The sequence below is a fragment of the Ornithorhynchus anatinus genome, chromosome 9 (genome assembly GCF_004115215.2).
Source record: "Ornithorhynchus anatinus isolate Pmale09 chromosome 9, mOrnAna1.pri.v4, whole genome shotgun sequence".
In the NCBI taxonomy this organism is placed as follows: Eukaryota; Metazoa; Chordata; class Mammalia; order Monotremata; family Ornithorhynchidae; genus Ornithorhynchus; species Ornithorhynchus anatinus.
This window is the reverse complement of record NC_041736.1, coordinates 11,123,544-11,138,019: the sequence shown is the minus strand read 5'-3', so window position 1 is coordinate 11,138,019 and position 14,476 is coordinate 11,123,544. Positions and strand designations below refer to the sequence as shown.

At 37.6% G+C, this 14,476-nt stretch overlaps 1 protein-coding gene across 2 annotated transcripts in view; it reads right to left on the bottom strand.

Moving 5' to 3' along the window:
• Positions 1-635: 635 nt before the first annotated feature.
• The window catches only part of TANK (TRAF family member associated NFKB activator), a 61,778-nt gene continuing 47,937 nt past the window's right edge, over positions 636-14,476 (bottom strand). For both annotated transcript variants that reach the window (XM_007671171.3, XM_001511119.5), the window contains exons 5-9: positions 12,333-12,512; positions 11,115-11,194; positions 10,179-10,297; positions 5,387-5,967; positions 636-1,556 (exon numbers count right to left, since the gene is read on the bottom strand). In XM_007671171.3, coding sequence (XP_007669361.1) covers positions 1,377-1,556; positions 5,387-5,967; positions 10,179-10,297; positions 11,115-11,194; positions 12,333-12,512 — 1,140 coding nt within the window. In that variant the 3' untranslated portion in view covers positions 636-1,376. The remainder of the gene's footprint in view (positions 1,557-5,386; positions 5,968-10,178; positions 10,298-11,114; positions 11,195-12,332; positions 12,513-14,476) is intronic.

Sequence of the window (14,476 nt, the reverse complement as noted above, 5' to 3'; positions counted from 1 at the left end):
GGGCCCAGGGCCTCTTCGACTCACTCTCCCTGGGCCGCGCCACCGGAGATCCAAGGATGGAGCCCGGGCCGTGAAGGACCAGCCGAGGGGCCGCTGGCCTTTTCCCCCGGGTCGCCGAAGGCCTTTCTTATTCGTCCAACCCGTTGCCGCTTGAACTTCTGAGGGCAGCGGCCGGAAACCAAACCGTGACCCCTGCCACCTGGGTCGCCACCGAAAACTACAGCCAGCCTCCTTTTAAAAAGTATCCGCCCACGCTGCTTTTTTCAAAGGGGACCCTCGTCCAAAGTGGAGAAAGGCGACGGCGCCACGGAGGGAAGATTCCCTCCCTAGGCACGTTCATCGATGATCCGGAACAATAGAAACTGTTGGTGATTCTTGTCTCATTTAGAGATTCAAATCAATATTCTTTCGTCAGAACTGTTCTTTCCGTCGAACATGGCTACCTCTTTTTTTCCAACCCGGTAGACGTGCAGTAAACCATCATAATGTAATAAAAATGTCACTGGATCATTTTCTCCATTTTCCCCTGGCTCTCCTCCTCCCAGTGAATGGAAAAAAAAGCCACAGATTGAAAATCTGACCTTCCTTGCCCACTCCGGTAGTTTTTCCCAAATGAAAGGATCAAGTGCACACAATTTCACTTGTCATTCGTCACATAATTTCAGGAAACAAGTTTTATATTTCATAATGCATTTCCAAACATATACACACAGAGGTAAATGGCTATCACTACACTACCTTTACATAGTATCCAAATGAAAATCAATCGAGTCACTTAACACATTTAGAGCAGATCGATTAAAGGATCCTACAGGTAGGTCGAAGTGACAGATCTTGTCACCGGCAATACGTGTCGAATTTATTTTACTTTTGATATCTGTGATGTCTGCTCTCTGCCGAGTGTAGGGTGGTTTTAAACCCTCACCTTCGGGATAAAATATTTCACATCTTTTAATCCAAATGGTCCCTTGTATTAAATGCTTGTCATTTCCAAATTGGAAAATATTGAGCTAATAATCTAAACAATATGCTCAGATTTAAACTGTAAGGCAGAGATCTAATTTTACGAATAATACCACCGTCTAAATTGCATACATAATATTGGTTTACGGTAATGACACTGTAAACATGAATACACTGAATTTCAGTTTGCAGGGGATGATCTTTTGTAAAAGGTTATAAGAAAAAGTCAATGTGAATCTTAAAAAATTCAAATTAAGCAATGGCAAGAAGAATTTTGAGACTAGAAATTTGATATAAACATTTTCTTAATTCTAAAATAATTTTTACAGGTACCTAAATTTACAATCAAGTATTTATAGAACTGAAACCAAAATCACTGCATGAAATTCAGCAGGCCTGACTTAAAATATGTCTTATGACTCTCCTTTAAAGTGTGAATTAAGATGCCGGAAGAAATCCCCCCTGGATGTAATAGATGGTGGGAAAACTGCTTGACAGAATTCACATACTCTACTAGGTATGTGCAGTTCTGAGTCTGTACCACTTTGTGCCAATAAATCATTGTCTTGATTAGGGCAGGGCTTCCAGAGGGGCTACAAGAAACAAAAATAGGTTAGCATTAGTTGTGTTGAAAATTAAACTCCTTTTTGTAAATTTAGAGTTATCTACACATTCTTTAATTACCCTGATAAAAATCATTACTAGAAAGCCCATTTTTCCCGTTGCAAAAAGCAGCACAGGTATGAAAATCATGCTTTCATTGTATTTTGAAGGCTTCAACCAAACTTTGACAAGAAAACCTGAGAAAGGCAGTTGTACATAGTAATCTTCGTCGTGTAGCCGATAGTGTCATGGTGCTCCTCACATTTACCACAGCCACATTCACCTTCGGTATTTTAAGTACATATTACAATATTAAATATAAATGGAGTATAATAATTTCTAAAGTCAGATGTTTCTTACTTTACATACGTAACTCAAGCTTGGGCATTTAGTAGTTCGGGACAATCACATGGTCAAGATGCAATTTTTTCTTTGAGGTAATCAAAGGTAACGACTCTCATTTGGCTTTAACAGTATGTACTAAAAACGAACATCTCTTGAAAATGTAAATCCTGCAGCTACTCCTTTTTCAGTTAAACTAAAAGAAACTACCGGATAGGTTGCTTTGCATTCTTGAAACTTGCAAATTAATAAGTTAACCATTCGCTAGAGGTTGATATCAAATGGACGTGATTTAATCTCTCTCCATTTCAATTTATACTTCTCAATTCCTTTTTTTGAGGCATAGCCATTTTGGGGCTCCCCAGGCAAAGGGAGGATATTTATTGGGCACCTATTTTTAACCTTACTTTCCTTACTTGTGACCCAAGGACTCTCTCTGACTAAAAAGGTGGCCAGTGAAAGGCACAAGATAAGTTAAAGGATTTTCTCCCACCCCATGATTCTGAAACAACAATTTTCCCTGCGACCACGTATCCTCCTCTCAAATAGTTGCATTCATCTCACTTGCCGCTAGGAGGGCAAGAAATACCATTTTATAACTACTGTTCTAAAGATGGAAGAGAATGACTTCATTTTCTTAAATCCCTGAGCACCAAATTCTTCTTATTGTTTTCTACCTAAGTTCCAGTAATAAGAGCCCGAAGGTTCTTCCTTATCTCCAGCATGGTGCTGAATGTCTTAAATCAACCTGCCAATGCGGCCAATTTTAAAATTTTAAATAGAGTGTAATGTTTAGCATGGGCCTATTGTGTATAGAGCCTACTGAACTTACTACCACAGAACTCTTATTCTAGTCTGCAATCTCTTCACAGAGTTAAGTGATTATTTTAAGCATTATTTTCTTGGGCCAAAAAAATTCATCTTTGTACATGGGCATTACGGTGTAAACAGGTGAAGCCTGCCTAGCCACTAACACTCGTTCAAGTATATCTATTCCACAAGTATATCTATTCTAATCACATGAATCCACATTCTCATCTTAACAGAATTGGGAAATTTGAATATTATTTGAAAATAGTATGGTATTACATGTAAGTAGTCAGATATTGCTCTGCACTTACCTTTCCATTCTAATCAAGTGCAAAGCAAATAGGAAAAAAATCTTTGGGGGGGAATTAAAAAAAAAGGAGTTGGAACTACTGGCATCCGTGAAATCCTGGGTTAATTCCATTGAGCAAAATCTTCAGTTTAGCGTTTTTTTATTTACAAATGTCACAGATTAAAAGGAAAAGGTGTCACTGACTAAAATGCAGGCGGCTCCTAAGGTTTCTGAAAAGATTAAATCTGCCTACCCCACCCAAATTCTTAGCTAAAAACTAGGAAGGGATACGGACAGACTCAAGTAACGTCAATAGCTCCTGGACTTGGTGAACGCTAACAACCTTTATAGTTTTGATCGACATTCTTTATAACATTAAGGGGAAAACAAATCTTCCACAGCCCTTTTTTTCCCAGAATGCCCCTTTTCAAAAAAACGGTATCTGCTAAGCACATACTGTGCACCAGGCAATGTACTGAGCCCGGGGTAGATACAAGCTAATCAGGTTGGACAGTCCATGTCCCCCGTGGGGCTCATGGTCTTAATTCCCATTTTACAAATGAGGAAACAGGCACAGAGAAGTAAAGTGACTTCCCCAAGGTCACACAGCAGACCACGTGGCAATGTCGGGATTAGAACCCAAGTCCTCTGACCCCCAGACCCATGCTCCATCCACGAGGTCATGCTGCTTCTGTTCACTAGGCCACGGTGATGCATTCTTCATTCTGAATACTAACGCTACAATCTTTCCACCTTCAGTTTAGGAGCTGTGAGTTCAGGATGGTTCTCTTTAAAGTATTAAGTTCCAAATGTCTGGCTCGGTAAATACAGGCGAAGTAAAACTAATTCATATATGGGAAAAATGTGCTGATGTAACCTGATAGAAATTACAGGATCACAGTATGAGGTCAGAAAGGTATACCTGACTCCAGCTAATGTTTCTGAGTTTGGTGGGCTGCTGGCCTTGAAATCTACTTACTAAATAATTCTGCAATTATTCTTCCCTCATTTGTTAAGAGTGTTATATTAAACAAGGGAGAAAACCCCCACTTTCCATAGGTATAGGACTATTTCTTTCAAATACTACAGCATGGTTAAAAAAACAACCCTGTAATTTCCTACTTTTCTGCCAAAATATCAATTATCTAACCTTATGCCCCATGTCTTGTGACAGCTCAACACCAATTCTCTTGCATTTTTTTAGGCTGAATACTTCCCCATCAACTTGTAATCACATACCAGCTGTTTCACTTTCTGTAGTACCAAAAGCAAATGCACAATGCAGGGTGCCATCTACTGAAAAATGAATGTACAGACTAAACTAGTAAAAGAACAAGCAAGAGAGGTAATGGAGAAAAGGAAAAAAGTAACAAGTATTAGAATGGATGTGGTTCACAGCTCCACAGGAATTCTACTCATAATAAATTAAATTGTTTAATTTGTTTCACTCAGGAACCACTATACCTGTTAAGACCTTGATAGAAAATGAAGAATGAGAATAAGGGACTCAGTTTGCAATTAACTATCAAAGTCACTCTCACATGATTAAAAGTATTAAGCTGATTAATTTATACATTAAAGTCCATGATCCCTCAAAAAATTAAAGAGCTTCTAGACTCAGACATTATGGTCTAATAAAGATTTTATAAAAATTAACTTTCTGAACTAAGGCAGAAATCGGAATTGGGCTGAGCTTTACTTACCAAATGTCTGCAGTCTTAAAGAGATGCACATCAATCTGTATTTTCATGAGCTTCTGTTTATTATTATTTTTGAAATCATATATTTTCATAGCCTCTAGGCAGTTTTAGAATATTTAAAATAAAAGAAGCATTCTGTGCTAGAACCCAAATCTGACTGAGGGAAAAGGAGGGAAGGGGGCTCAAATACTATGTAAGTTTTTAAAGATAATTAAATAAAGTTATCAAGCTGAAAACTGATGCATGTGCAGGGCTATTTAAAAAAATGCATTATTAACGCTCATGTCTGCAAGATTCTCTCAACACTTACAGTGATAGGCAGTGTGCACCACCTGATAATTTGGCACAGATCTTTGTATAGAAATAGCGATCCCCATTTATGGTGATATTGAAATATTCACTATTTACTTACCATAAATATATGCATTCTGACAAGACTGGCAAAAATATAATATTTTTAAAAGTAATCCCATTTATCAGTAAATCCTTAATTTAACAAGCTATAATAAAACCACATGTTCATGTTCTGTAATTTAGTGTGAATTATACTCGACTTCAATTTTCTGCCCTAAACCCTACACTTTTGTCATCAACTTCCTTAAATAAAAAATTTAAAATGCTTGAAAACATTAAAAAGTATTTGCCCATAGCATCATACTCGTCAATGAGAAACAGTTACCTGCTGTGGTCCTCGGATAGCTCTTCCTGGGGGTTCTAATGAGGGAGAAAGGACTTCAGATGTATCCTGAAGTGGGAATATATTTACATATATGGGGTTATGGGTTCCAGTTGGCAAACACTGAGTTTTATCCGGGGCATTTGGTATATTTACATGATTTGGGAGTTTTGTTTTGTCAGTAGTTGAAAGGTTTTGTATGGCTGAGGTGATGGGATCAATTCCATGAATTTCAAACGAAGTACTTTCCGATTCAACGTAGTTCAGAGCAACATCCCTCCGTTTCATGTCAAATCTGTCTTGACGCAGAGTCTCAGTTCTTGGTGCTGCATCGAGAACTTTGGGTTTTTCTGGAGTGCTGTGCAAGAAGGCAGAGTCATTGTCTGTAGGTGGAAACTTGATGTTAAATTTAGAAAGTGATTCTATAGAGTTGTCTTCCTCATCTTGGCCCAGTCCTCTCGGTGTAATAGATGCGATGCATGAAGCACCTCTAATCATATTATTTTTAACCTGAGGTTTAAAAAGCTCTTCTGTTTCTTCATCAGTTTTATCAGTACACTGAATAGGCATGGAGAACTGTATTTCTGCAGAGGAAAGAGTTCGAGACAATTCATAGAGTGGAAGGATTGTTTGAAATCAAATAAGCATGTATTCATTTTTATTCATCTCTTCTTTCACATTTTATGGAGTTAAGACAAAGAATTTCGATGGATTATCCTTTTGTGACTAGAACTGCTAATTCTAAGCATTAACAATCACTTTTGAGGGCTTACTATGTGCAGAGCACTGTACTAAGCACTTGGGAGAATACAATATAACAGATGTGGTAGACTTGGTCCCTTCCCACAAGGAGCTGACAGTCTAATTTCTGGAAGATGAACTAAAAGGAACTTATCCTGATTTAAATAATTGGATTGTGTGTTTGAACTTTTTCAGTTTTACAGCTCTGTGCTTAAAAACACATTATTGTTCTATGTTTAAGCTTTTGGCAGAAATAGAAGCTGCGACTGTCAAGCTTTGAAAAGGGAAACACATGGTAGAGGGCAGATATGCTAGATAGGTCAGGTATAGATTCACATGACTAAATCCACCTATATTCTCAAGTGGTATTTTGCTCAATATAATTATAATTAAGGTACATGAAGATCAGGTGGGGAGTGATCCTCTGGAAAATAAAAAAAAATTGTAATTTTGGTAAACTCCGGAGATAACAATAAAAAGGTATCATTTCAAATTGACAGGGTGTCTCCTCTGGGAACTATTTTGGGCTGTACCTAGCTGAATACAAATGGCTCTGAGTAAGTTTGGATGACATTCACCCCTGAGGCGGCCCTGGTACAGTGGACTGGACACCACCTGACATTTGGTAATACTACACGTGCAAACTGTCCTCTGAGCTGCAGGGACTACAACTCGCAGCACACTAAATTCCAGTTTGTTTTGATATGAGCTTAGAACCCAGTCTAATCAGACACCCAATTTCCAGCTATAGCCAGTATTTCTAGTGAACCCAGTGGCTTCCTCTGAATAGCTTCAGAAGGTTTGTCAGACACATAGTTCTGTACATTTCAGCAGCCAGTATTTATTGAAAGCCCAGGAGATAGAAAGCATTACCACAGTGTCTGAGACTTTGGACTTATTATTATTTGGGCTTGGCTCTTCTTACCACTCTCATTCTGCCACAGTTCAGCAGTTTACACAGAAAGGACTTTATTATGGAGAGTTCTTTCTCTTTATATGTGAATTGTGATAACGGGGAATCAATTGAGCTAAATTAAAGAAAACAGTTTTGTGTGAAATTCATTTTCAGGCTTAAGACCAAACCAAAATTATGATTTCCCCAAGAGCTCCAACTAAGAATTATAGAAATATCTTAGGCAATTCTATCTCCTTAACTATCATCTCTTCACGGTAATGGGAGTGACAGCAGTGGGAGACACTAGGTATTGGTGTTCTATCTTGCGTAACTGTGTATATTTCATTAGCAATCAATCAATCAGTTACTGAGTGCTTAATGTGCACTGAACACTGTACTAATCTCCTGGGAGAGTTGGTAAACCCTTTCCCTGCTTCCCAGGAGCTTACAACCTAGTGGGATAGACAGAGACATTAAAACAAATTATATATAGGGGAAAACAGCGAATTAAAGAATAAATACATAAATGTTGTAGAGTGAGGTGAGTATTAAAGTGCTCGGGGGGGGTAGAGAATGGCAAATAAGACCTACAGAGGTTATAACCAAATTCTGTTCCACTTCTAAATAAAGGGTGGATTAACAAAATGTCCATATCACAGGAGTGAACAGGCCCCAAACCAAAAAGAGGTGGCTGGCCTTTCGATTTTTCTTAGAGGAGGCTATTGAGTAAGAAATGATAACCAAACTGTTTCTCTACTCTGTCTACTGGTACAGCAACCTACTTAAAGTCTACCTAAGCCTGTTAAAGGCTTATTGATAGGAAATATTGATAGGTCATGAGAACACATTTTTTAACTTAAGAACTTTGGTTCAGGCAAAGAAAGGGATGGAGAGTTGACTAGTTCTCAATTTATTTAAACAGATTTTTCTCTACCTATAATAATTCAATTAAAACATGACATTAGTTTCTATATTCATTACTTGCAATTCTTTTCTAGTCTTAGAAATGTTCCCAGGCAAGAGTTTGTTTGACTCACTATAATAAATGAGTGAAGTCAGAGAGACAGGCTTGATAGTTTCTGACCTAAAAGCACAGGATTTGATTAGAAACACACCAGCCTTATTTATGAAGAAATAGCATATTACAAGGTATATGTTTGCTGAAATTTACTTCTCACCACCTCCACTCTCAAGTTCCACCTTGCAATATTGGACAAAAAAGCATCATCAGATCACTCCATTGGCTATAGTTTTAGGAGCACATAAAGTGGAAAGATACCGAAAGATAAAGGGAATCAAAGAAGAGAAGTAAAACAACAAAAAGGGAGGGGAAATGCACAATTTGCTCTGCTCGGGAACTGTCCATGAGCCAAAATTAGCTCATTAAAAAGAACTTGATTTTAAACACAGCAAATATAAAATATATACAATACAAAGCAACTTCATCATAGCGAATATTCATTTTTCCTAAAGATTATTCATTTTATAAATCTCTACATATTCTGGAACGTTTATGTACCCAGGCCTTTATAGAAACACTAATTTAGAGCCTTTTAAATATGGGAAATTTATTATCACCAGTTATTTAATCTTTTCTTTTCCTTTACACTGACACTGCCAGGACCTTAGGCACTGATTTTTCTTTATGTTGCTCACTCTGCAAAGCCCCACTAGAGTATCCAGTGAAGAAGATATCAATTGATCTAAAAAATACTCCTGTGCTTTAGGCTGGTGGCATAGTTACAATCTGGCTTGACAAATACTGTTAAAAGCAGTTTAGTGGGTAGAAAAAAAGTAAAACACTAAGTTCCAGTTGACAGGTACATGCCCAGATTTAGACCGCAATTTTAAAATGGTCAGAGTATGAAGCAATTGATAATGGGATAAGTTCTCTCTCTAACAAAGTATATTCCACTGTTACAATGTTTTGATAGGACACTGATGCTCAGAAAAACAGTCTATGAATCTTAGACCTGTATGCTAGATTTGTACCTTACAAATACCACATTTGAAGTATTTATTTCATAAAGGTCCAGAGCCACTGTACACATAAAGGGCTAACTCCCTGTGACAATTTTACCAAACATAACTTAATAAAATATTTACTGTAAATGCCACCAATTACAATGACCTATTCAAAATGACCCCTCTTCAAATATAAAAGCTTGTAAGCAGTTATTGGGGGCGGGGGAGGGATGAAACTAGCAGTTGAAACCAAAGATGATGTTTCCGTTTGAAGATGAGTCGTAATGGTTGAAATGTACACTTTGAAATTGCAAAGTGACCTTTAATTATTGAGGTGCTAGTGAACCCTGCTATAATATGCCTCGAAGTTCCACTTGCAAATCACATCTCTTTAGGATTATATTCTGAATTCCCCAAATCACAGGGCTAAGAGAAAGGTTTAGGATATATATAACTCCTAGTTTACCTTCTGCTTGGGAGCTGAAGTGATGGATCGCCCCCTTTACTCTATTACCTATTCCTCTGGTATCCTATAAAGCATTTTAATCATTGAGTCAATGACGGGGATTGGGGAATTGTTTTCAGGGAGGGGTCTGAAAATATATCACAACATTTGTACCCTTTTGGGTTTATTTTAAGATAAATTACTCCTCTCTGGAAAGGTACTTGGTCACCCAGCACAATGCAGGACCTAATAAGCAGTAACCTGATCAGAGCTTTAGCTTGTGTTCTTTGCACCTGCATCTGGACTATATTCCCACACCTTAGCCCTCCTCACCCCTCCAAAGGCTCTTTCCTTTCAGCAGATAGATGCTTGACACAACTGATTGCTAGCAATAGTAGCTATTTGGAAGATGAGCCTATTCACTACTATTCACCCTATCTCACTACTGTTGCGTAACATATTTGCCTTTGATAGCTGAGGGTTATGAAAAGTGAAATGGACACTGAATTAGAAGTGCTTACATTTTCCATGTGGATATGCAGAGAAGAATATTCATGTACATATGTGATACACTCTATACACTTGCGGAGAGGAGAAAAGCAAATACTATATTCTCAGTACTTAGTAGCTTTTTGGGATATTTAAATGATGATGCTTAGAAGATGGTATTAAATTGGAGAGTATTTCACAAACATAAAGAAGAAAAAAATAATTCAACCATGAATCATTTACAGTGAAAACAACATTACCTCTGGCAGTTTCATTTTTGAGATTAAATTTGCTCAGATGGTCTGTCTGCATTCTTGTTAACATGCATATCCGATGCAATTCTTCCTTCATCTCCAAGAAAGTCTTCTCCAAATCTGCCCTGAAAGTCCAATATTTTAAACACTAATCTATTATCTATCTATATTCTATTCCATTATCTATAAACATACATTCAGTATAGAGAGTAGCGAGATATATGCTATTTATTCCTATAGCCTACCAAATGGTCTATTTTTAAAATGTTATAAATCAAACACTGGCCATTGGCTCTGAATGTCCACTACATGTTTAAAAAGCCTGCATAGTCAGAGGGTGGTAAGAAGTTCAGAAGGAGTTGTTTCAGCTTTGTAACAGCATTGCGGACTACCTTATTTCAGTTACCCATAAAAACATATATCTTTGACTCTGAAAAATAGGTTGTGAGGTAGAAAAGGGCAAAAAGAATCACTTAGATTTTCAATCACATTGCAAGGATTAAGTTTATATTGTTACTTTCTTTCTGGCAGTGAAAAGAGCATGGGATTGGGAGTCAGGACACATGGAATTTAATCCTGGCTCCACCACTTGCCTGTGCATGACCTTGGATATGTTTAACTTCTCTGTACCTCAGTTTCCTCATCCGTAAAATGGGGATTCCCTCCCCCTTAGGCTGTGAGCCCCTTGCGGAACACAGACTGTTTCTGATCTGCATCTATTTTATCTACTGTGGCACAGTGCTGCTCAGATAAACGCTTAACAAATACCATCATTATTATTAACCAATCAAAAGTATTTATTGAGCATTTATCATGTGCAGACCACTGTACTAAGCCTTGGGAGACTAGAATACAATAGTTAGTCGACATGTTCCCTGCCCACAGGAGCTAACAGTCCGGAAAAGGAGTTTATAGTCTATTGTAGTAAATAAAGACAATTACCTTTCATGTGATGTAAGAACATTTGGAACTCCTGGAGAGACCTCCTGCCTGGGTGAAGAAGAAACTTCTGGTCTTCTTACCTTAATGATAACAAATAAAGCAATTTCATTTCTATTATTTTAAATCATATATCAAAATGGGCTTACATGAAGTTGGATCATTTATATGTATTTTCCCTGACATACGATTCAGAGAAGCAAATTTAAGGTATATTATTTACCATTAAGTAGGAGCCTCACTTATATTAATGAGAAAGTGAAATGAATCTGATGATGATGACAACGATGATAATGATAATAATTAGGGCACTTGTTAAGTGCTATGTGCCAAGCACTCTTCTAAGCAGTGGGGTGGATACAAGATAATCAGGTTGGACACAGTCCCTGTCCCACATGGGGCTCACAGTTTAAGTACAAGGGAGTAGGATACAGCTCCCGTTTTAGAAATGGTGAAACTGAGGCCCAGAGACGTTAAGTGACATACCCTAGGTCACAAAGAAGACAAGCTGCAAAGCCGGGATTAAAATCCAGTCTTCTGACTCCCAGGCCTATCCTCTTTCTACTAGGCCATGCTGCTTCATTTTATTTATTGTGGTTGTGAAGTTTTTAGTCCTCACAATGCCATTTATATAAATCAAGCTTTTCATGTGTTAGACCATTACTAGGGAATGCTTGGGAACGCAACTGTGTCACAACAAGAGAGGAAAAAATGCTGATTTTTAGCATTTGATAAACATTTTTAAGGTTTTAGCATGGAATGCATAATGGTACGGTTTTGAACTACTTCGACACAAGTTATTACCTTTCACTACCACCTTGTGGACTCTACTGGTATTGCATATATTTTACATTTACCAAAATCATGGGGCAAATTATTTTGCAATTCTGACCACCTGTGTGATCTTTCATGTAAAGTGTTTTATGGGAATCTAGATCCAGCTATATTTCACATAATTTGGGACGTAATTTATCATCAATTGAAAACGCAAAGACAATGCTGCTTAATTAGTTATAAGAAGTCAGGTTAGTGCTCATTATGGGCAGGGAACATGTCTGCGAATTCTGTTGGATTGTGCTTGGTCTCCCAAGCACTTAGTACAGTGGTCTGCACATAATAGGCGCTCAATAAATACCAATGATTGGCTGATAAAGCCGACCCGCAGAACATTCTCATCAGTTACCGTCATCACACTGGGGCTTCTACTCCATTCCCTCTTACCTCCACATCGCAAGTATGCATCTGTTGGCAATTGTGCCTTTCAGTCTTTTCTCTCAAAACACTTCTCAGAAATCTTATTTCTTCTTCTTTATACAAAAGAATCGTCTCCAGCTTCTTTTCTTTGAGATTACTCTCTCCCTCAATTGCTTTCAGTTTATTGCTGTCATTTTCCAACTGTTCCTAAAAATGACAGTGATTGTTTAACATTTTCTAAATTAGAAGGGATACCATTATGCTGTAGCCTTGGATAGTTTAAATTAAATATTGGCAATGTAAGCCATATCCATTTTAAACACTACACCATCATCATCAAGTTGAAATAAGGACCATTTGCATTTGCTGTTTCAAACTGCTTACTTGACCCACATTTAGGCTATTTCTTATCATGGACAATTACACAAAAACTGTGCAGTTGAGCTTATAAAACAGTCACACCAGAAGATACTTTCACAGTAGCAGTTTAAAAAAAGAGTGGTAGACAAGGTTTTTCTTTAGTTATGTGCAATAAGAACATTCAGTAGATTTTAGTGTGGATTAAAATCAAGAGAAAGTTTTATGAAAAACACCACCATCAAGTATACAAAAATTTAATTTTCTGGCACAAAAAGAACAGTATTTTCACATTTTTAATCAAGCTAGCCAAGGACATAGCCACAAATATTAAAAATAAGCAATTTTTGGTTTACTAGATTTTGCTAATACTAAAGTGGGATTTATGAAACTTGGAGCTGTACTAAGAAGATGGAAATATTTGGCACTTTAGAAACTAAAATGACAGTAAGTGCAGTACCAGTTTTGTTTTTAGCCAAGATCCCAAAAGGACTAAGGAGATGAACATTTAAAAAAAAAGCAAACTGTGAATTATTTTTGAGTGACAAGATGATCATGGAAGCTTCAAAGGAAAATAACCCATTTCTCAAGATTTTGCTTTGGGAATACTTCAGTTATCTCCTTTTCTAAGTTCAAGGGGCAAATAAGATTTATTTCAGTAATTCTATGAAAGGAAACCCTATACTTTTGCCAAAAAGCCCCGACACTTTTACTTAGTGGAGACAGCTCTGAGCTAGGTTATGGAAGACCTTCACTTGGCTTGGCAATTTTCTCAACATGTCCTACTCTGGATGCATTACTGTGATCATGTGGTCCAATCCCCTGCCTCCAGGAGGTGAAATAATTAACCTACCCAGGACAGATGGCTATCTAGGGATAGAGATTCCAAGACCCCCCTATTTCAGTGCCCTGATATTCAAAACGTTCTTCCTTTTACCATATTAGGAATCATCTTTAATTTAAGATTACTTCTGTTTGTTCAGTTTTCAGTGGATAGGAAGAACTGTTCAGCATCCTTCTTTTAAAAATCTTTGATTAGACAGTTAAATACCACTCTACTCTTTATAGCCTCTTCTTTTTAGATCAAGCAATCTCACTTCTTTTAAGCTTTTCTCATAGGTTGTACTTTCCAATCCTATAATCATTTTTGTCAGTGTTCCAGACTCCTTCCAGATTCTCCACATCCCTTTTACAGTTAGGTAACCAACACTAACCATTAGGGAATAGAGGAAGAACTGCTTTTCACTTCTTGCAAACCACATTACTAGTGATCCACCCTAATGCAGCAATATGTTGACTTTTTATCCAACTGTATTATATTGCTGATTAACCAACCTAGTTTCTGGTTAACTAAAGAGCCCTTTTTGTCTGAGGGAGTTGGATGTTCTAGTACCAAATCAGTCTTTTCTCACCTCCTATTTGTGGAGTACGTTTTTCTTCCTTAAATGCTATCTAGTCTCCAATCCTTAGTGCCACATCTATAAAATGGGCATAAGTTGCAATTCCAAGGGGGTAAAAGGAGTCAATGTTGCCATCAATTTCCTGCTGAGGCGGCGGCAAAACTCATTGTGTTTTCCTGGCCATATTTTTGGCTATATTCTCAGTTTTACCCACTGCAGGGTTTCCCAAGCCCCGAGAACTTACATGTAGAACTGAAAGAAACAGAAGTTTCCAGGACAGAATGAAAAGACTCCAAATCGAGTCTGAATTGCTAGCTCTTTTCCCACCACTCATATACACCTACGGCATGTCGTCATCCTTGGAAAAATCTCATCCCTTTTTCATCTCCACACTCAAAACAAGTTAACACCTTT